Consider the following 24,103-nt stretch of genomic DNA (forward strand, 5'->3'; position numbering starts at 1 on the left):
GCTCTGGTCACCTCTGTCTCTTCCTTACTGTCTCTGTGTCTGTCTCTCTCCCTGCAGGAGTGTTGGTGTGTATCTTCTGTGTGGTAGCAGTGCAGGGAGGCTTTGCTTCCTGGTCTGTCTCTCTCCTGTTCCTCATATTTACAGCCTGTCTGGCAGTCACTCTACTGGTCTGGAGACAGCCTGAGAGCAAGACCAGTCTCTCTTTCAAGGTATGTTCAGTCAGCTGTACCTCACGGTCAGGGACACGCCTCTTCCTCCCTTTCCTCCCAGGAGCCAGTATGTTTATAAATCTTCTCCTCCTCTTCTCCCCTCTCCTCCTCTCCTCACACCTCCTCTCCTCTTCTCCCATCTTCTCTTCTCCCCCCTCCTTTCCTCACGCCTCCTCTTCTCCCCTCTCCTCATCTGCTCACACCTCCTCTCCTCTTCTCCCATCTTCTCTTCTCCCCTCTCCTCCTTTCCTCACGCCTCCTCTTCTCCCCTCTCCTCCTCTTCTCACACCTCCTCTCCTCTTCTCCCCTCTCCTCCTCTCCTCACACCTCCTCTCCTCTTCTCCCCTCTACTCCTTTTCTCACGCCTCCTCTCCTCTTCTCCCATTTCCGCTTCTCCCCTCTCCTCCTTTCCTCACGCCTCCTCTCCTCTTCTCCCCTCTCCTCCTCTCCTCTTCTCCCCTCTCCTCCTTTTCTCACGCCTCCTCTCCTCTTCTCCCATTTCCGCTTCTCCCCTCTCCTCCTTTCCTCACGCCTCCTCTCCTCTTCTCCCCTTTCCTCCTCTTCTCACGCCTCCCCTCCTCTTCTCCCATCTTCTCTTCTCCTCTCTCCCCTCTCCTCACGACTCCTCTCCTCTTCTCCCATCTCCTCCTCTCCTCACGCCTCCTCTCCTCTCCTCCCATCTCCTCACGCCTCTTCTCCCCTCTCCTCACGCCTCCTCTCCTCTTCTCCCTTCTCCTCCTCTCCTCACGCCTCCTCCTCTCCTCCCAGGTGCCCCTGCTTCCCTTCCTCCCAGTAGCCAGTATGTTTATCAACATCTTCCTGATGTGTCAGCTGGGCCGAGGAACCTGGATACGCTTCTCTTTCTGGATGATCATAGGTACCCTACATTTATCTGTAATATAGATCAAATATGCCCTATAGGTACAGTAGTTTGGATACATCTACTCATTCCAGGGTTTTTCTTTATTTTCACTCTTTTCTACATTGTAGAATAATAGTGAAGACATCAAACCTATGAAATAATACATATGGAGTCATGTAGTAACCAAAAAAAGCGTTAAACACATCAAAATATATTTTTGATTCTTCAAAGTAGCCACCCTTTGCCTTGATGACAGCTTTGCACACTCTTGGCGTTCTCTCAACCAGCTTCACCTTTTCACCCACCTTTTGAACCCTTCTCCCAGGTTTCATCATTTACTTTGGTTATGGGATCCGTAACAGTGTAGAAGCTGCTTTAGCCAATACTGCCAGTAACCTGCACGGATACAAGCCAGACTGCACTCTCAACGGACAGCCAATGGACATCGAGAAGGAAGTCTTCCTACACAACGGCCTGGACCTGGACAACACAGTGGACGAGGAGGACGGTGACCTCTAGAGGTTGTGGAGGTGCGGTGCACTTCTCTAATGTTACTATCTGATTACTTTATCTATCTTTACCTGTCAGATTAGTACCACATACTGTCAGAAATATCTTCACGTGAAGGGGGACAATCACGTACAATCAGAACGAGCTCTATTAGGACCTCATGTTGCGTAGTATCAAACCAGACGCAGGTCTCTTCACATTGGGCAGTGATCCACCATACCAGTTCCCACGTCCACTGCTCATGACTCTGTTAACGATATCATTTGTAAACACCAAACCGACGAGTCCGTCTGTCATTGTTAGCGCATAGCAGGAGGACTATCACTCTTCTCTTGGAAGAAGAAACAGGGCTTGAAAGGATCTGTGGCCCTTAACATTTTATTCAAATTAGTTGGAAATACTGAATAGTCTATAATTTCACACTGAAGAGCAGGGCTCGTCCCTAATACTAACATTACGGGTGGATTACCATGCAGTCTATCACCCTCTGCTGGTATCCTGGTGTCACTGCATGATAGATGCTGATAGATAGAGGATGTGTCACAAGGGCACCCTATTCCCTATATAGTGCACTACTTTTGACCGGGACCCATAGTGGACACAGTGCTGGTTGCTGTGTCCCCCTCTACTACTATTCAAGTCCACATCATCCTCCCTTTCATTACTTACAATGACATCGACATATTCTGCTTCTTATCTACAAATATATTGACTTATTGATGACAACAAGTGATGTTTTTTCATTCATATGTGCAGAGCCATCTCTGAGTCAATAGAGCTGCACTTCCTTGTTTGATTGAACATCATATTCAGGATGTAATGAATTATAATGCATACGTCTCAAATTACAACTACAGTATGAATTGAGGTGAGTGTTTTAAGGTAATAAGCTGATGTTGTTCCAACTTCCATTATAGAGGAGTGATGACTTACGGAATATTGCACAAGCCTTCTTCTCCTCCTCCTTCTTCTTCTCCTTCTTCTTCTTCTCCTTCTTCTTCTCCTTCTTCTTCTTCTTCTCCTTCTTCTTTTCCTTCTTCTCCTTCTTCTTCTTCTCCTTCTTCTCCTCCTCCTTCTTCTCCATCTTCTTCTTCTCCTTCTTCTTCTCCTTCTCCTTCTTCTTCTGCTTCTCCTCCTTCTTCTCCTTCTTCTTCTCCTCCTCCTTCTTCTCCTTCTTCTTCTCCTTCTTCTCCTTCTTCTCCTCCTTCTTCTTCTCCTTCTTCTTCTCCTTCTTCTTCTTCTTCTTCTCCTTCTTCTTCTTCTCCTTCTTCTCCTTCTTCTTCTCCTTCTTCTCCTTCTTCTTCTCCTTCTCCTCCTCCTTCTTCTTCTTCTCCTTCTTCTTCTTCTTCTTCTCCTTCTTCTCCTTCTTCTTCTCCTTCTTCTTCTTCTTCTTCTCCTTCTTCTCCTCCTCCTTCTTCTTCTCCTTCTTCTTCTCCTTCTTCTTCTTCTCCTCCTCCTTCTTCTTCTCCTTCATCTTCTTCTTCTCCTTCTTCTCCTCCTTCTTCTTCTTCTCCTTCTTCTCCTCCTCCTTCTTCTTCTCCTTCTTCTCCTTCTTCTCCTTCTTCTCCTCCTCCTTCTTCTTCTTCTTCTCCTTCTTCTTCTCCTCCTTCTCCTTCTTCTTCTCCTTCTTCTTCTCCTTCTTCTCCTTCTTCTCCTCCTTCTCCTTCTTCTTCTCCTTCTTCTCCTTCTTCTTCTCCTTCTCCTTCTTCTTCTTCTCCTTCTCCTTCTTCTTCTTCTTATTGCACACTATGAGAGTTCCTCATAGTCAACTAGCTGTCTGGAAGACGAGCAGTGTTTGTTTCTTGATTGCATTAAAAAACCAATGCACATGTATGTCCAACTTAAGTAATGAGGCCCGAGGAGGTATGGTATATGGCCAATATACCACGGCTAAGGGCTGTTCTTATGCACGACGCATTGCGGAGTGCCTGGACACAGCCCTTAGCCGTGCTATACCTGTATTGGCCATATACCACAACCCCCCCGAGGTGCCTTATTGCTATTATAAACTGGTTACCAACCTAATTAGAGCAGGTAAAATGTATACCCGTGGTATAGGGTCTGATATACCATGGCTGTCAGCCAATCAGCATTTAGGGCTCGAGCCACCCAGTTTATAATCTGTAATATTGTTCAATATTGCATGTACAGTTACTGTAAATTAAAATAAGTTAAATTTATAAATGAGCACATCCGCAGCGTGTGAGGGAATTGAGTTAGCCTATGTTCCAAATGGCACCCTATTCCCTGTATACTGTACGACTGTTGACCAGAGCCCCTTGGGCCCGGTTTAAAGGTAGTGCACTATATAAGGAATAGGGTACTATTTGGGATGCTTCCTAAGTCACTTCAGGAGTTAACTTGAAGTGCCTACTTTGTCACCCAGACGATCATGATCACCCTAATGAAATGTTAAATGATGACTAGTCAACATAGGTAAAAGGGCGAGACCTAGTCAGTTGTACAACTGAATGCATTCAACTGAAATGTGTCTTCCGCATTTAACCCCTAGCCTGGTGGTTAGAACGTTGGGCCAGTAACCAAAAGGTTGCTAGATTGAATCCCCGAGCTGACAAGGTAGAAATCTGTCGTTCTGCCCCTGAACAAGGCAGATAAACCCACTGTTCCCTGGTAGGTCGTCATTGTAAATAAGAATTTGTTTTTAACTGACTTGCCTCGTTAAATAAATGTTAAATAAAAAAATCTGAGAGGTGCAGGGGGCTGCCGTCGTCTAGGGAACAGTTGTTATTGGGGCTTAACTGCAGATTTTTCCACCTTACTGCTTATTTTAAACGTTTCTGTCTGAGGACTTTATTATGATGGTATCTTGTGTGATTTGCTATTTATAGTATTATAATATGTTTGGCCAAATGTTTTACTTAGTAATATCATTGTGTGATTTTCCTCAAAGAAATGTGGAATCCTTTTTCTCACTCAAACACGTTGCCCCAAACAAGATCATGTCAAAATCCTAAATTATTCATTGTCTCAAACATATTTCACGACCAGTTGGTGAGAACTCGGTTCACGTCCCAATCAGGCTCCCCCCTCCCCCAAATTCGACACAATATTTATTGCCGTGAACTATATGTCTTTGAAATGTTATTATTTTGAATTTCTGAATGTTTAGTGACTTGATTAGGATACAATCCCCTGTTAACCGTCATTCATTCTGTACATATTGGGTACTTTGTTGTAGTAATGATTTCTTGTCAGTTTGTACTCTTATTAATATAATGCTCAGTCCTGCTACAAACACATTGGGATGTCTCTGCTACTCTCCTAGCCTGGTTAAACCAAACTGAATGAAGTTCTCACTATGGTAAATGTAGCATTCACACTGGTTTAACCAGGCTACTATTTTCCTCTTCTGCTAAGGTTGTATCTCAAATGGCACCCTATTCCCTTTTTAGTGTGCTCTGGTCAAAATGTGTGCACTAAATAAGGAATAGGCTGCCATTTGTGATGCACTCTTAAGACGTCTTGTTGAACAATTATCTTGGTCCCACGTCTAGTTGTGCTGTCTTGACAACTCCTATGGTCATTGTCACAGAGGCAAGACAGCACAACCAGATCTGGGTTCCAGGCTAGTTAATCAACACTAAGTAGTCATGCCTGATGCCAGCCAGATGTGTAAATGGCCTTACATTTGAAGTAATGTGTAGGACTTGGTGCTTTGCGTGCCTCTTGAACAGGCAAGTTACTTAGCCCTGTCATATACTTCACCCTCCCCCCCGGTAACGTCAAGTTGGACACGTAGTCAACATGTATGTCCGTTTCTTTTCCGCTGTGCCTTGAGTAAACTTATTAGCACAATGTTGTGTTTCCTGTTGGAACTGTCATTGTTACTGTCATCACTGGGGTGTGTCTTCATGGCTGAGTGCTGCCAGCTTTTGTCTTCATGGCTGAGTGCTGCCAGTGTTTGTCTTCTTGGTGTGTATATGAAATACAGCTACTGTACATTGCATTGAGTAATGACAACAGTCTGGCAGTAGAGGGCAGTGTTCTAGTAATGACAACAGTCTGGCAGTAGAGGGCAGTGTTCCAGTAATGACAACAGTCTGGCAGTAGAGGGCAGTGTTCTAGTAATGACAACAGTCTGGCAGTAGAGGGCAGTGTTCTAGTAATGACAACAGTCTGGCAGTAGAGGGCAGTGTTCTAGTAATGACAACAGTCTGGCAGTAGAGGGCAGTGTTCCAGTAATGACAACAGTCTGGCAGTAGAGGGCAGTGTTCCAGTAATGACAACAGTCTGGCAGTAGAGGGCAGTGTTCTAGTAATGACAACAGTCTGGCAGTAGAGGGCAGTGTTCTAGTAATGACAACAGTCTGGCAGTAGAGGGCAGTGTTCCAGTAATGACAACAGTCTGGCAGTAGAGGGCAGTGTTCTGATGAAATAATGTGGTACATTGGTTGAATTGAAATATAGTTATGTATTATTGTTAGTGTATTATTTGGAGGCTGTGTATTGCTATAAGTATTTATTTTAATGTGTGCTAAAAACAAAGAAAGTTTAAAGAAGCTTTGAAAACCAGGTTCTCCGTTCTAAAATCTGAATATTAGACATACAGATGTAATGCACTGGCCTTTGAAACGTGTGTCCCAAAGCTAGCTTTATTTACCCTGCTGGATCCACAGGCTCCTGACCATCCAAGGTACGTCCCAAATGGCATCCTATTCCCTACATAGTGCACTACTTTACCAGGCTCCATAGGACTTTGGTCAAAAGTAGTGCACTGTAATAGGGAATAGGGTTCCATTTGGAACACTCGGTAAGGGTTCGATTCAGGAAGTTCAGGTTTCATAGAGGAGAGACAGATCTTTTTTTTTTTATCTGCTTGTGACCGGTATTCAATGCAAAGGCGTATTATAGTGTGTCTCACTATACAATTCACCTTTTCCACAGCATTCGCGGAGATCGCCTTCATGGTAAGCGCTGTGCATTTCGGCTCAATGGCCTTTTTAACATGTCTGTTCTAGTGGGCTGCGCTCTAACGCGCCTTGGATTGAGTCCCTGGCCAAACTGTGTTAGTCTACTACTGTATTTTGTTACTGTAATAAAACCGTCTGGCTTCTGCCATCTGTTTAAAAGCTGCTGTAAATAAAACAAACTTTGAAACGTTTATGTCTCGTTGTTCATTTGTATTTTTTTTTTAAATCAACCAAGACACGTCCTCGTTCCAGAAAAATATCTTGAATTTCTGTATGTATTGTTCTATTATCTTTATGATATGAGCGGTATTCTCTAATGGTTCCCTATGTACTACGTAGTGTACACTTGGGCCAGAGCCCTAAATGTAGTCCACTGTATGGAATAGGGTGCTATGTGGGACGCATTTTATGAGTTCATCTTTCTATTTGTTATATAACAAATTAATCTTTCTTGATACAGTTTTTCTCCAGACGGGTTACCCAGAAAGATAAAGAGAGGATTATATGGTTCTGCAGAGGATATGGAACCCGAGAGATGTGCTGCTGGCTATGGAGGGTAGAGGTGTGTGTGTGTGTGTGTGTGTGTGTGTGTGTGTGTGTGTGTGTGTGTGTGTGTGTGTGTGTGTGTGTGTGTGTGTGTGTGTGTGTGTGTGTGTGTGTGTGTGTGTGTGTGTGTGTGTGTGTGCGTGCGTGCGTGTGCGTGCGTGCGTGTGTGTGTGCGTGTGTGTGCGTGCGTTTCAATGTCATGAATTGAGATCAGACGTGTCTGTTGTCACTCATTCTGTCTTTATCGAAGGTTTTCATACAAACACAATTGGCTGTGAGTCCCAAAAGGCATTAAAGGTTGTACACTATATAGGGAATAGGGTGCCATGTGGAACACGGACATTTTGACATAGAAAACATGGCTATTAGATAGTGTTGAGTGTTAAATATAATGACTGTAAACTAAATGCCAGGCCCTATAACCCAGAGGCAGTGGGCTACTTTCACACCTTTGCAAAGATCCCATTTAGATAGAATACCACCAGCAAACTAGATAGAAATCAAATCCAATTTTATGAGTCACATACGCCGAATACAACAGGTGTAGTAGTCCTTACAGTGAAATGCTGAATACAACAGGTGTAGTAGAGTCAATGTGGAGGCTATATACAGGGGGTACTGGTACAGAGTCAATGTGGAGACTATATACAGGGGGTACCGGTACAGAGTCAATGTGGAGGCTATATACATGGGGGTACCGTTACAGAGTCAATGTGGAGGCTATATACAGGGGGTACCGTTACAGAGTCAATGTGGAGGCTATATACATGGGGGTACCGGTACAGAGTCAATGTGGAGGCTATATACAGGGGGTACCGGTACAGAGTCAATGTGGAGGCTATATACAGGGGGTACCGTTACAGAGTCAATGTGGAGGCTATATACATAGGGGTACCGGTACAGAGTCAATGTAGAGACTATATACAGGGGGTACCGGTACAGAGTCAATGTGGAGGCTATATACATGGGGGTACCGGTACAGAGTCAATGTGGAGGCTATATACAGGGGGTACCGGTACAGAGTCAATGTGGAGGCTATATACAGGGGGTACCGTTACAGAGTCAATGTGGAGGCTATATACAGGGGGGGTACCGGTACAGAGTCAATGTGGAGGCTATATACAGGGGGTACCGGTACAGAGTCAATGTGGAGGCTATATACAGGGGGTACCGTTACAGAGTCAATGTGGAGGCTATATACAGGGGGTACCGTTACAGAGTCAATGTGGAGGCTATATACATGGGGGTACCGGTACAGAGTCAATGTGGAGGCTATATACAGGGGGTACCGGTACAGAGTCAATGTGGAGGCTATATACAGGGGGTACCGGTACAGAGTCAATGTGGAGGCTATATACAGGGGGTACCGGTACTGAGTCAGTGTGGAGGCTATATACAGGGGGTACCGGTACAGAGTCAATGTGGAGGCTATATACAGGGGGTACCGGTACAGAGTCAATGTGGAGGCTATATACAGGGGGTACCGGTACAGAGTCAATGTGGAGGCTATATACAGGGGGTACCGTTACAGAGTCAATGTGGAGGCTATATACATAGGGGTACCGTTACAGAGTCAATGTGGAGGCTATATACAGGGGGTACCGGTATAGAGTCAATGTGGAGGCTATATACAGGGGGTACCGGTACAGAGTCAATGTGGAGGCTATATACATGGGGGTACCGGTACAGAGTCAATGTGGAGGCTATATACAGGGGGTACCGGTACAGAGTCAATGTGGAGGCTATATACAGGGGGTACCGTTACAGAGTCAATGTGGAGGCTATATACATAGGGGTACCGGTACAGAGTCAATGTAGAGACTATATACATGGGGGTACCGGTACAGAGTCAATGTGAGTCAACGGTTAGTTGAGGTAATATGTACATGTAGGTAGAGTTATTAAAGTGACTATGCATAGATGATAACAACAGAGAGTAGCAGCGGTGTAAAAGAGGGGGGGGGTGGGGGACAATGCAAATACCCTGGGTAGCCATTTGATTAGATGTTCAGGAGTCTTATGGCTTGGGGGTAGAAGCTGTTTAGAAGCCTCTTGGACCTAGACTTGGCGCTCCGGTACCACTTGCCGTGCGGTAGCAGAGAGAACAGTCTATGACTAGAGTGGCTGGAGTCTTTGACAATTTTTAGGGCCTTCCTCTGACACCGCCTGGTATAGAGGTCCTGAATGGCAGGAAGCTTGGCCCCAGTGATGTACTGGGCATTTCGCACTACCGTCTGTAGTGACTTACGGTCGGAGGCCGAGCAGTTACCATACCTGGCGGTGATGCAGCCAGTTGTTGTTTGTTTGTTACACTAAAGGTTGAATCTGCAATTTGCCTAATATGCTGTTGTAGTTCCGACTTCCTTAGGATAGCGGTTATTTCATTGTGTGGGATCAACCTGGGTAACTAAAGGTTAAGTAAAATGTTCTTAACTTTAACAATGAAAAGTATTTTTTTTTACAGAAACTTTACTAGATGTTAGAGCTGTATGTCCTGTGTTTTAGTGTTTCCTTCTCACCATATAGAAAGCTATCAGCTATCAAATATCTTCCTTTGTGACAATACCCTACGTGGGTTTGTGAATGTACTTGTTTGATTCATTCTATTCAAACAGGCAGACTATTGCAGCACTGGGAACAAATAACAGAGAAACCGATTTTAAGTTTTTATTTGTCACTCGCAATGCACTGAGATGGTTAGACCTTCAAAACATGAAAACAACTCTGATACTAAGTATCTCTATCGTAGAACAGTTGTCTGTCCTCGCAGAACACATCTGTGGTTTAGAGGCGACAGGACGGGCCACATCAAAAGGTCAAGGTATTAGCTAGATGACCGTTGTTTGACTGGGACAGAAGAAAGGAGAGAGATGACATCGTTGCCAGCTGCTATATGACACAGTTCGTGCACGTCCAAAATGGCACCCTATTCCCTATATAGTGCACTACTTTTCTTTAATGGTCAAAGATAATCAAGTTAGTTAGTCACGTGCGCCGAATACGACCTCACAGTGAAATGCTTACTTACGAGCCCCTAATCAACAATGCAGTTTAAAAAATACAAAAAAGAATAAGAAATAAAAGTAACAAGTAGTTAAAGAGCAGCAGTAAAATAACAATAGCGAGACTATATACAGGGGGTACCGATACAGAGTCAATGTAGAGACTATATACAGGGGGGTACCGATACAGAGTCAATGTGGAGACTATATACAGGGGGTACCGATACAGAGTCAATGTGGAGACTATATACAGGGGGTACCGATACAGAGTCAATGTGGAGACTATATACAGGGGGGTACCGATACAGACTCAATGTGGAGACTATATACAGGGGGTACCGATACAGACTCAATGTGGAGACTATATACAGGGGGTACCGGTACAGAGTCAAAGTGGAGGCTATATACAGGGGGTACCGATACAGACTCAATGTGGAGACTATATACAGGGGGTACCGGTACAGAGTCAAAGTGGAGGCTATATACAGGGTGTTACGGTACAGACTCAATGTGCGAGGGCACTGGTTAGTTGAGGTAAGATGTACATGTAAGTTGAGTTATTAAAGTGCCTATGCATAGGATCACAGAGAGTAGCAGCGGTGTAAAAGGGGGGGCGGGTCAATGCAAATAGTCTGGGTAGCCATTTGATTAGATGTTCAAGAGTATTATGGTTGGGGGTAGAAGCTGTTAAGAAGCCTTTTGGACCTAGACTTGGCGCTCCGGTACTGCTTGCCGTGCGATAGCAGAGAGAACAGTCTATGACTAGAGTGGCTGGAGTCTTTGACAATATTCAGGGCCTTCATCTGACACCGTCTGGTATAGAGGTCCTGGATGGCAGGAAGCTTGGCCCCAGTAATGTACTGGGCCGTTCGCACTATCCTCTGTAGTGCCTTGCGGTCGGAGGCCGAGCAGTTGCCATACCAGGCGGTGATGCAACCAGTCAGGATGCTCTCGATGGTGCAGCTGTAAAACCTTTTGAGGATCTGAGGACCCATGTCAAATCTTTTCAGTCTCCTGAGGGGGAATAGGTTTTGTCGTGCCCTCTTCACGACTGTCTTGGTGTGCTTGGACCATGTTAGTTTGTTGGTGATGTGGACACCAAGGAACTTGAAGCTCTCAACCTACTCCACTACAGCCCCGTCGATGAGAATGGGGGCGTGCTCGGTCCTCCTTTTCCTGTAGTCCACAATCATCTCCTTTTGTCTTGATCACGTTGAGGGATCACTAATGCACCGAGTGTAAAAAACATTAAGAACACCTTCCTAATATTGACAAACATTACAACAGAATCTATGGGCTAAAAACATGAGCTGACGCGAGCTAGTTGATCTGGACATTTCTGACAAGTTATAAATATAGCTCTCTACGGTATGCAATGACTGACATGACAAGAGGAATACTGATGATGCACTACCCAATTTAGAAATTGCAGCTTTAAAGAATAAGTAAAACATGACAATATATATATATATATATAATATATATACTGAACCAAAAACATGAATGCAACATTCAACAATCGAATAGATTTTACTGAGTTACAGGAAATCAGTCAATTGAAATAAATTCATTAGGTCCTAATCTATGGATTTCACATGACCTGGGAATACAGATATGCATCTGTTGGTCACAGATACCTTAAAGAAATGGGCCTCACAATGGGTCGCAGGATCTTATTCAAATTGCCATCAATAAAATGCAATTGTGTTCGTTGTCTGTAGTTTATGCCTGCCCATACCAACCCCAACGCCACTATGGGTCACTCTGTTCACAACTATGGGTCACTCTGTTCACAACTATGGGTCACTCTGTTCACAACGAGCAAACCGCTCGCCCACACAACGCCATACACGAGGTCTGCGGTTGTGTGGCTGGTTGCACGTACTGCCAAATTCTGTAAAACGACGTTGGAGGCGGCTTATTGTAGAGAAATTAACATACATTTATTTGGCAACAGCTCTGGGGGACATTCCTGCAGTCAGCATGTCAATTGCTCGCTCCCTCAAAACATCTGTGGCATTGTGTTGTGTGACCAAACTGCACATTGTATATGGCCTTTTATTGTCCCCAGCACAAGGTGCACCTGTGTAATGATCATGCTGTTTAATCAGATTCTTGATATGCCACACCTGTCAGGTGGATGGATTGTCTTGGCAAAAAATAAATGGTCACTAATAGGGATGTAAACAAATTTGTGCAGAACATTTGAGAGAAATAAGCTTTTTGTGCATATGGAATATTTCTGGGATCTTTTTTTTCACTTTACGTGTTTATATTTTTGTTCAGTGTGCATATATACAGCACCAGACAAAAGTTTGGACACACCTACTCATTCAAAGGTTTTTCTTTATTTTTTACTATTTTCTACATTGTAGAATAATAGTGAAGACATCAAAATGATGAAATAACACATGGAATCATGTAGTAACCAAAAAAGTGTTAAACAAATCAAAATATATTTTATATTTGAGATTCTTCAAAGTAGCCACCTTTTGCCTTGATGACAGCTTTGCACACTCTTGGCATTCTCTCAACCAGCTTCATGAGGTAGTCAACTGGAATGCATTTCAATAAACAGTACCAAACTTTTGACTGGTACTGTATATATACAGAAAGTATTCAGGCCCCTTACTTTTTCCACATTTTGTTACATTACAGCCTTATTCTAAAATTGTTTAAATAATTGTTTTCCCTCAACAATCTACACACAATATACCAAAATGACAACGTGAAAACAGGTTTTTATGCAAATGTATTACAAATACAAAAACAGAAATGCCTTATTTACATAAGTATTCAGACCCTTTGCTATGAGTCACGAAATTGAGCTCAGGTGTGTCCTGTTTCCATTGATCATCCTTGAGATGTTTCTACAATTTGATTGGAGTACACCTGTGGTAAATTCAATTGATTGGACATGATTTGTAAAGGAACACATCTATCTATTTAAGGTCCCACAGTTGACAGTGCCAGTCAGAGCAAAAACCATGTCATGAGGTCGAAGGACTTGTCCGTAGAGCTCCGAGACAGGATTGTGTCGAGGCACAGATCTGGGGAATGGTACCAAAATATTTCTTCAGCATTGAAGCTCCAACAACACAGTGGCCTCCATAATTCTTAAATGGACGAAGTTTGGAACCACAAAGACTCTTCCTAGAGCTGGCTGCCCGGCCAAACTGAGCAATCTGGGGAGAAGGGCCTTGGTCAGGGAGGGGACCTATAACCCGATGGTCATTCTGACAGAGCTCCAGAGTTTTCTCTGTGGAGATGGGAGAACCTTTCAGGAGTACAACCTTCTCGGCAGCAATCCACCAATCAGGCCTTTATGGTAGAGTGGCCAGACGGAAGCCACTCCTCAGTAAAAGGCACATAACAGCCCACTTGGAGTTTTCCAAAAGGCACCTAAAGGTCTCTCAGACCATGAGAAACAGGATTCTCTGGTCTGATGAAACCATGGATGAACTCTTTCGCCTGAATGCCAAGTGTCACGTCTGGAGGAAACCTGGCACCATCCCTATGGTGAAGCATGGTGGTGGCAGCATCCCTATGGTGAAGCATGGTGGTGGCAGCATCATGCTGTGTGGATGTTTTTCAGCGGCAGAGACTAGTCAGGTTAAAGGAAAGATAAATGGAGCAAAGTACAGAGAGATCCTTGATGAAAACCTGCTCCAGAGCACTCAATACCTCAGACTGGGGCAAAGGACAACAACTCTAAGCACACAGCCAAGACAACACAAGAGTGGCTTCAGGACAAGTCTCTGAATGTCCTTGAGTGGCCCAGCCAGAACCAGGACTTGAACCCGATCGAAAATCTCTGGAGAGACCTGAAAATAGCTGTGCAGCGACGCTCCCCATCCAACCTGACAGAGCTTGAGGCCTCCCGAGTAGCTCAGCGGTCTAAGGCTCTGCAGTGCTTGAGGCGTCACTACAGATCCGGGTTCGATCCCGGGCTGTGTCGTAGCTGGTCAAGACTGGGAGACCCATGAGGTGACGCACAATTGGCCCAGCGTCGTTAGGGTAGGGTTTGGCCGGCCGGGATGTCCTTGTCCAATCTCGCTCTAGCGACTCCTGTGGCGGGCCGGGCGCATCTACGCTGACACGGTCGCCAGTTGTACAGCGTTTCCTCCGACACATTGGTGCGGCTGGTTTCAGGGTTAAACGAGAAGTGCGTCAAGAAGCAGTGCAGCTTGGCAGGGTCGTGTTTCTGAGGAAGAGCGGCTCTCGACCTGCGCTTCTCCCGAGTCCGTGCGGGAGTTGCAGCAATGGGACAAGACTGTAACTACCAATTGGATATCACAAAATTGGGGAGAAGAAAGGTGTAAAAAAACAAACAAACAAAAAAATACAGAGCTTGAGAGGATCTGCAGAGAAGAATGGGAGAAACTCCCCAAATACAGGTGTGCCAAGCTTGTAGCATCATACCCAAGAAGACTCAAGGCTGTTATTGCTGCCAAAGGTGCTTCAACAAAGTACTGAGTAAAGGGTCTGAATACTTATGTAAATGTGATATTTCAGTTTTTTATTTTTTATACATTTGCAACATTTTCTAAAAACCTGTTTTTGCTTTGTGATTATGGGGTATTGTGATGTCATTATGGGGTATTGTGTGTAGATTGATGAGGAATTATTTGTTTTTAAATCAATTTTAGAATAAGGCTGTAACGTAACAACATTTTGGGAAAAAGTCGAGGGGTCTGAATACTTTCCGATTGCACTGTATATATACACATACAGTTTGGGAACCACTGTGAAAAAGGACAACTATAGTGCGTCCCAAATGGTTACCTAGACCAGGGGGCATCAAAACTAGTGCACGAAATAATGAATAGGGCACCATCTGGGACACATAGCTACAGTACCATCTCTCACAATTAGGATTCTTCCCTTCATGCAGTTTGTGTTTGGTAGCATAAACTAAGTATAGCCTTATCTTCTCCTTTAGAACAGAACAGACTATCACAGTAAGAGAGAGGAGAGAGTAGAGGGGGATGATCTGAGGAGGAGGGGGAGTGGAGGAGGAGGGGGGAGGAGGAGAGGGGGAGGAGGAGGGGTGAGGAGGAGAAGGGATGAGGAGGAGAGGATGAGGAGGAGAGGGGGAGGAGGAGGGGTGAGGAGGAGGAGAAGAGGGGGTGAGAAGGAGGAGAGGGGGAGGAGGAGGAGAGAGAGAGGGAGGAGGAGGGGTGAGGAGAGAGAGGGAGGGGTGAGGAGGGGAGGAGGAGAGAGAGAGAGAGGAGGAGGGGTGAGGAGGAGAGAGAGAGGGAGGAGGAGGTGGAGGAGGAGGAAGCAGCTGTGCATCATGGCAAGGTCAGCATCATCTGTAATCCCCGGCCTCATTTATGCCAGATTAAAAATCTGCTCTGTTCGACTCCTGATTAAGAACGCAGGGTTAGAAGATTAAGGACCAAGCAAACAAAATGAAAGCAGTTTAAACCCAATCCCGGATTTCATCAGAATAACCGAAACCTTAAACTTTCATTACAACGTGAGATTAATGCAAAGCTGCCTCGCCCACCATATCTGCTTTTATATGTCTTCTCTTACAATGGACTCTTCCCTTCCTTTCTCCTCTCTTCTCTTCTTCTCTCTCTCTCTATCAGGAGTCAGTCAGGACCCTGAACTTTGAACACTGATCCTCTTTCAGAGAATCCGGGTGAATTCTTCATACTTTTATACTTTTCATACTTCCCTCAGTCCTCCCTCACCCCTCCCTCTACCTCTCCCTCCCTCTTTAAATCTGGTTTTCTCTTGCCCCCCCCCTCACCCCTCCCTCTCTCTCTAACTCTCTCTTTCTCTCTCTCTCTAAGTCATAACATCCTCTGTCCTCTTCTCATCCCCATATCTCTTCTCCCTCTCTCTCTCCTCCTCTGCCCTATCTCTTCTCCCCCTCTCCTCCTCTCCCATATCTCTTCTCCCCCTCTCCTCCTCACCCCTATCTCTTCTCCCCCTCTCCTCCTCACCCCTCTCTCTTCTCCCCCTCTCCTCCTCTCTCCTCCTCACCCCTATCTCTTCTCCCCCTCTCCTCCTCTCTCCTGTGTTAAGTTCAGTATCAGGACACAGGTGGTGGAGGATAATGAGGATTATAGCAGAAAGCATCTGGGAGTGAAGTGAGCCTGGAGCAGGGTTAAGGTTAGGAGTCCACCACAACACTAGAGATGGAGACCCTACACAGCACCGATGGCTAGAGAAAAGAGACACTATATATATATATCTGCGTCTCGAATGGCGCCCTATTCCCTATATAGTGCACTACTTTCAAAGTAGTGTGCTACGTGTGTGTATGGTGTTATTTGGGACGTACCCAACAGCAATGCTTTTTATTTCCACTTGGAATCAATTGCCATATAGTTTTCAAGTGTTTGTCTTTAGCGTCCATAGTGCCAGTCTCTATTCGTTAGTGAGAGAGGTAATGTTACAGCCAACCACTATCCTGATGGATACACAACGATGGGTTTTAGGTGTTGGCTCTACATCCAATGTGTTATGTGTCTCTATCATTCATGATTTTACATTATAATCTGAAGCAAAGGTAGACAACGGGCCGAGCGGCCACAACCCAAGGATAGATTGCAGGATAAACGCTCTCCCATTCCCAGCCTCATTTCCAGGACAATGGTTGCATCCCATGTGATACCCTAGTCCCTATACAGTGCACTACTTTTGACTAGGGCCCATAAGGCTCTGGTCAAAAGTAGTGCACTATACAGGGAATAGGGTGCAATTTGGGATACAGCCTATATGAGATGTCCTGTCCACAGTCGTTCCGTCGATAGGCCTTGTATACTTCAGAACATCCCCATTCACCAACCACAAGGATAAATCAACTGTCAGAACATCCCCATTCACCAACCACAAGGATAAATGTCAATTCAGACAAAGTAATGGGTAACCTGATGTATTGGGTAACCTGATGTATTGGGTAACCTGATGTAATGGGTAACCTGATGTAATGGGTAACCTGACGTAATGGGTAACCTGACGTAATGGGTAACCTGATGTATTGGGTAACCTGATGTAATGGGTAACCTGATGTATTGGGTAACCTGATGTAATGGGTAACCTGACGTAATTGGGTAACCTGACGTATTGGGTAACCTGACGTAATGGGTAACCTGACGTAATGGGTAACCTGACGTAATGGGTAACCTGATGTAATGGGTAACCTGATGTAATGGGTAACCTGATGTAATGGGTAACCTGATGTATTGGGTAACCTGACGTAATGGGTAACCTGATGTAATGGGTAACCTGACGTAATGGGTAACCTGACGTAATGGGTAACCTGATGTAATGGGTAACCTGATGTAATGGGTAACCTGACGTAATGGGTAACCTGACGTAATGGGTAACCTGATGTAATGGGTAACCTGATGTATTGGGTAACCTGACGTATTGGGTAACCTGACGTATTGGGTAACCTGACGTAATGGGTAACCTGACGTAATGGGTAACCTGACGTAATGGGTAACCTGACGTAATGGGTAACCTGACGTAATGGGTAACCTGACGTAATGGGTAACCTGACGTAATGGGTAACCTGATGTAATGGGTAACCTGATGTAATGGACATTATTGGACAAGGCAGTTAACCCACGGTTTCCCCGGTAGGCCGTCATTGTAAATAAGAATTTGTTCTTAACTGACTTGCCTTGCTAAATAAAGGTAAAATAAAAAAGTAAAAACAAGCCTGGGTTCCTAACTCAACTCCATAGCCTGGGTTCCTAACTCAACTCCATAGCCTGGGTTCCTAACTCAACTCCATAGCCTGGGTTCCTAACTCAACTCCATAGCCTGGGTTCCTAACTCAACTCCATAGCCTGGGTTCCTAACTCAACTCCATAGCCTGGGTTCCTAACTCAACTCCATAGCCTGGGTTCCTAACTCAACTCCATAGCCTCGGTTCCTAACTCAACTCCATAGCCTGGGTTCCTAACTCAACTCCATAGCCTGGGTTCCTAACTCAACTCCATAGCCTGGGTTCCTAACTCAACTCCATAGCCTTTGTTCCTAACTCAACTCCATAGCCTGGGTTCCTAAATCATCTCCATAGCCTGGGTTCCTAACTCATCTCCATAGCCTGGGTTCCTAACTCAACTCCATAGCCTGAGTTCCTAACTCAACTCCATAGCCTGGGTTCCTAACTCAACTCCATAGCCTGGGTTCCTAACTCAACTCCATAGCCTGGGTTCCTAACTCAACTCCATAGCCTCGGTTCCTAACTCAACTCCATAGCCTGGGTTCCTAACTCAACTCCATAGCCTGGGTTCCTAACTCATCTCCATAGCCTGGGTTCCTAACTCATCTCCATGGCCTGGGTTCCTAACTCAACTCCATGGCCTGGGTTCCTAACTCAACTCCATAGCCTGGGTTCCTAACTCAACTCCATAGCCTGGCTTCCTCCCTCAACTCAATAGCCTGGGTTTCTCCCTCAACTCCATAGCCTGGCTCCCTCCCTCAACTCCATAGCCTGGGTTCCTAACTCATCTCCATAGCCTGACTTCCTCCCTTCGACTCCATATAGCCCTGTTTCCTCCCTCAACTCCATAGCCTGTCAGTAACATAATAACACAGTGAACGTGTTATCTTCTCTCACTAAGCTATCCTGAGCGATTACAGACCATGGCAGGCCAGGCACGGTGGACCGTGTCTCTGTACCAAATAGCACCCTATTCCATGTAGTGCACTACATTTGACCAGGGATCCAGGAAATAGGGTACCATTTGGAACACGACCCTGTGTTTTAAGGGTAGTGCTCGCTAGTACATAGGAAAGGAAGGAAGGAAGGGCTGCTGCTGTATCCTATTGACAGGATTACAGACTCAAGGCCCGTAATCTATCATAATCTCCCTGCGAAATGAGAGGGACTAGTGGACGTGCGGAAGAGGGAGAGGAGAGAGGAGAGAGAGGAGGGAGGGGAGAGAGAGGGGGCTGGTGGCTATAGTGAGACATAGTTTGATGATGCGGTGAGATAACTGTACTGGTCAGATTATAACAGACAGATATAGTGAGATATAACTACTGGTCAGATTATAACAGACAGATATAGTGAGATATAACTGTACTGGTCAGATTATAACAGACAGATATAGTGAGATATAACTGTACTGGTCAGATTATAACAGACAGATATAGTGAGATATAACTGTACTGGTCAGATTATAACAGACAGATATAGTGAGATATAACTGTAGTGGTCAGATTATAACAGACAGATATAGTGAGATATAACTGTACTGGTCAGATTATAACAGACAGATATAGTGAGATATAACTGTACTGGTCAGATTATAACAGACAGATATAGTGAGATATAACTGTAGTGGTCAGATTATAACAGACAGATATAGTGAGATATAACTGTACTGGTCAGATTATAACAGACAGATATAGTGAGATATAACTGTACTGGTCAGATTATAACAGACAGATATAGTGATATATAACTATACTGGTCAGATTATAACAGACAGATATAGTGAGATATAACTGTACTGGTCAGATTATAACAGACAGATATAGTGAGATATAACTATACTGGTCAGATTATAACAGACAGATATAACTGTAGTGGTCAGATTATAACAGACAGATATAGTGAGATATAACTATGCTGGTCAGATTATAACAGACAGATATAACTGTAGTGGTCAGATTATAACAGACAGATATAGTGAGATATAACTGTACTGGTCAGATTATAACAGACAGATATAGTGAGATATAACTGTTCTGGTCAGATTATAACAGACAGATATAGTGAGATATAACTGTACTGGTCAGATTATAACAGACAGATATAGTGAGATATAACTGTACTGGTCAGATTATAACAGACAAATATAGTGAGATATAACTGTAGTGGTCAGATTATAACAGACAGATATAGTGAGATATAACTATACTGGTCAGATTATAACAGACAGATATAACTGTAGTGGTCAGATTATAACAGACAGATATAACTGTAGTGGTCAGATTATAACAGACAGATATAACTGTAGTGGTCAGATTATAACAGACAGATATAACTGTAGTGGTCAGATTATAACAGACAGATATAGTGAGATATAACTATACTGGTCAGATTATAACAGACAGATATAACTGTAGTGGTCAGATTATAACAGACAGATATAACTGTAGTGGTCAGATTATAACAGACAGATATAACTGTAGTGGTCAGATTATAACAGACAGATATAACTGTAGTGGTCAGATTATAACAGACAGATATAGTGAGATATAACTGTACTGGTCAGATTATAACAGACAGATATAGTGAGATATAACTACTGGTCAGATTATAACAGACAGATATAGTGAGATATAACTGTACTGGTCAGACTATAACAGACAGAAGTAACTGTACTGGTCAGATTATAACAGACAAATATAGTGAGATATAACTGTACTGGTCAGATTATAACAGACAGATATAGTGAGATATAACTGTACTGGTCAGACTATAACAGACAGAAGTAACTGTACTGGTCAGATTATAACAGACAGATATAGTGAGATATAACTGTACTGGTCAGACTATAACAGACAGATATAGTGAGATATAACTACTGGTCAGATTATAACAGACAGATATAGTGAGATATAACTACTGGTCAGATTATAACAGACAGATATAGTGAGATATAACTGTACTGGTCAGATTATAACAGACAGATATAGTGAGATATAACTGTACTGGTCAGATTATAACAGACAGATATAGTGAGATATAACTACTGGTCAGATTATAACAGACAGATATAGTGAGATATAACTACTGGTCAGATTATAACAGACAGATATAACTGTACTGGTCAGATTATAACAGACAGATATAACTGTACTAGTCAGATTATAACAGACAGATATAACTGTACTGGTCAGATTATAACAGACAGATATAACTGTACTGGTCAGATTATAACAGACAGATATAACTGTACTAGTCAGATTATAACAGACAGATATAACTGTACTAGTCAGATTATAACAGACAGATATAACTGTACTGGTCAGATTATAACAGACAGATATAACTGTAGTGGTCAGATTATAACAGACAGATATAACTGTACTGGTCAAATTATAACAGACAGATATAACTGTACTGGTCAGATTATAACAGACAGATATAACTGTAGTGGTCAGATTATAACAGACAGATATAACTGTACTAGTCAGATTATAACAGACAGATATAACTGTACTGGTCAGATTATAACAGACAGATATAACTGTACTGGTCAGATTATAACAGACAGATATAACTGTACTGGTCAGATTATAACAGACAGATATAACTGTACTGGTCAGATTATAACAGACAGATATAACTGTACTGGTCAGATTATAACAGACAGATATAACTGTACTAGTCAGATTATAACAGACAGATATAACTGTACTGGTCAGATTATAACAGACAGATATAACTGTACTGGTCAGATTATAACAGACAGGTATAACTGTACTTGTCAGATTATAACAGACAGATATAACTGTACTGGTCAGATTATAACAGACAGATATAACTGTACTGGTCAGATTATAACAGACAGATATAACTGTACTAGTCAGATTATAACAGACAGATATAACTGTACTGGTCAGATTATAACAGACAGATATAGTGAGATATAACTGTACTGGTCAGATTATAACAGACAGATATAACTGTACTGGTCAGATTATAACAGACAGATATAACTGTACTGGTCAGATTATAACAGACAGATATAACTGTACTGGTCAGATTATAACAGACAGATATAACTGTACTGGTCAGATTATAACAGACAGATATAACTGTACTAGTCAGATTATAACAGACAGATATAACTGTACTGGTCAGATTATAACAGACAGATATAGTGAGATATAACTGTACTGGTCAGATTATAACAGACAGATATAACTGTACTGGTCAGATTATAACAGACAGATATAACTGTACTGGTCAGATTATAACAGACAGATATAACTGTACTGGTCAGATTATAACAGACAGATATAACTGTACTGGTCAGATTATAACAGACAGATATAACTGTACTAGTCAGATTATAACAGACAGATATAACTGTACTGGTCAGATTATAACAGACAGATATAGTGAGATATAACTGTACTGGTCAGATTATAACAGACAGATATAACTGTACTGGTCAGATTATAACAGACAGATATAACTGTACTGGTCAGATTATAACAGACAGATATAACTGTACTGGTCAGATTATAACAGACAGATATAACTGTACTGGTCAGATTATAACAGACAGATATAACTGTACTAGTCAGATTATAACAGACAGATATAACTGTACTGGTCAGATTATAACAGACAGATATAACTGTAGTGGTCAGATTATAACAGACAGATATAACTGTACTGGTCAGATTATAACAGAGATCAAAGAGTTGAGTATAAATAACAACTGGTCCAACAGTCAGAAATTACCTTTTATTTTGTGTATAACCCCTGTTCTATCCTACAGTTATTAATACTTCAGTAATGTATAACTCCTGTTCTATCCTACAGTTATTAATACTTCAGTAATGTATAACTCCTGTTCTATCCTACAGTTATTAATACTTCAGTAATGTATAACTCCTGTTCTATCCTACAGTTATTAATACTTCAGTAATGTATAACTCCTGTTCTATCCTACAGTTATTAATACTTCAGTAATGTATAACTCCTGTTCTATCCTACAGTTATTAATACTTCAGTAATGTATAACTCCTGTTCTATCCTACAGTTATTAATACTTCAGTAATGTATAACTCCTGTTCTATCCTACAGTTATTAATACTTCAGTAATGTATAACCCCTGTTCTATCCTACAGTTATTAATACTTCAGTACTATATAACCCCTGTTCTATCCTACAGTTATTAATACTTCAGTAATATATAACCCCTGTTCTATCCTACAGTTATTAATACTTCAGTAATGTATAACCCCTGTTCTATCCTACAGTTATTAATACTTCAGTAATGTATAACTCCTGTTCTATCCTACAGTTATTAATACTTCAGTAATGTATAACTCCTGTTCTATCCTACAGTTATTAATACTTCAGTAATGTATAACTCCTGTTCTATCCTACAGTTATTAATACTTCAGTAATGTATAACTCCTGTTCTATCCTACAGTTATTAATACTTCAGTAATGTATAACTCCTGTTCTATCCTACAGTTATTAATACTTCAGTAATGTATAACCCCTGTTCTATCCTACAGTTATTAATACTTCAGTAATGTATAACTCCTGTTCTATCCTACAGTTATTAATACTTCAGTAATGTATAACCCCTGTTCTATCCTACAGTTATTAATACTTCAGTAATATATAACCCCTGTTCTATCCTACAGTTATTAATACTTCAGTAATGTATAACTCCTGTTCTATCCTACAGTTATTAATACTCCAGTAATGTATAACTCCTGTTCTATCCTACAGTTATTAATACTTCAGTAATGTATAACCCCTGTTCTATCCTACAGTTATTAATACTTCAGTAATGTATAACCCCTGTTCTATCCTACAGTTATTAATACTTCAGTACTATATAACCCCTGTTCTATCCTACAGTTATTAATACTTCAGTAATATATAACCCCTGTTCTATCCTACAGTTATTAATACTTCAGTAATGTATAACTCCTGTTCTATCCTACAGTTATTAATACTCCAGTAATGTATAACTCCTGTTCTATCCTACAGTTATTAATACTTCAGTAATGTATAACTCCTGTTCTATCCTACAGTTATTAATACTTCAGTACTATATAACCCCTGTTCTATCCTACAGTTATTAATACTTCAGTAATATATAACCCCTTTTCTATCCTACAGTTATTAATACTTCAGTAATGTATAACTCCTGTTCTATCCTACAGTTATTAATACTCCAGTAATGTATAACTCCTGTTCTATCCTACAGTTATTAATACTTCAGTAATGTATAACTCCTGTTCTATCCTACAGTTATTAATACTCCAGTAATGTATAACTCCTGTTCTATCCTACAGTTATTAA

The 24,103-nt window shown here is 42.4% G+C and overlaps 1 protein-coding gene across 1 annotated transcript in view; it reads left to right on the top strand.

Moving 5' to 3' along the window:
• Positions 1 to 6,691, top strand: part of LOC120018016 (high affinity cationic amino acid transporter 1-like) — a 58,373-nt gene extending 51,682 nt beyond the window's left edge. Inside the window, exons 10-13 of the mRNA XM_038960968.1 lie at positions 58 to 209; positions 978 to 1,086; positions 1,397 to 1,601; positions 6,486 to 6,691. Coding sequence (XP_038816896.1) covers positions 58 to 209; positions 978 to 1,086; positions 1,397 to 1,590 — 455 coding nt within the window. The 3' untranslated portion in view covers positions 1,591 to 1,601; positions 6,486 to 6,691. The remainder of the gene's footprint in view (positions 1 to 57; positions 210 to 977; positions 1,087 to 1,396; positions 1,602 to 6,485) is intronic.
• The last annotated feature ends 17,412 nt before the right edge of the window (positions 6,692 to 24,103 follow it).

Source organism: Salvelinus namaycush, chromosome 23 (assembly GCF_016432855.1).
Source record: "Salvelinus namaycush isolate Seneca chromosome 23, SaNama_1.0, whole genome shotgun sequence".
NCBI classification, from domain to species: Eukaryota; Metazoa; Chordata; class Actinopteri; order Salmoniformes; family Salmonidae; genus Salvelinus; species Salvelinus namaycush.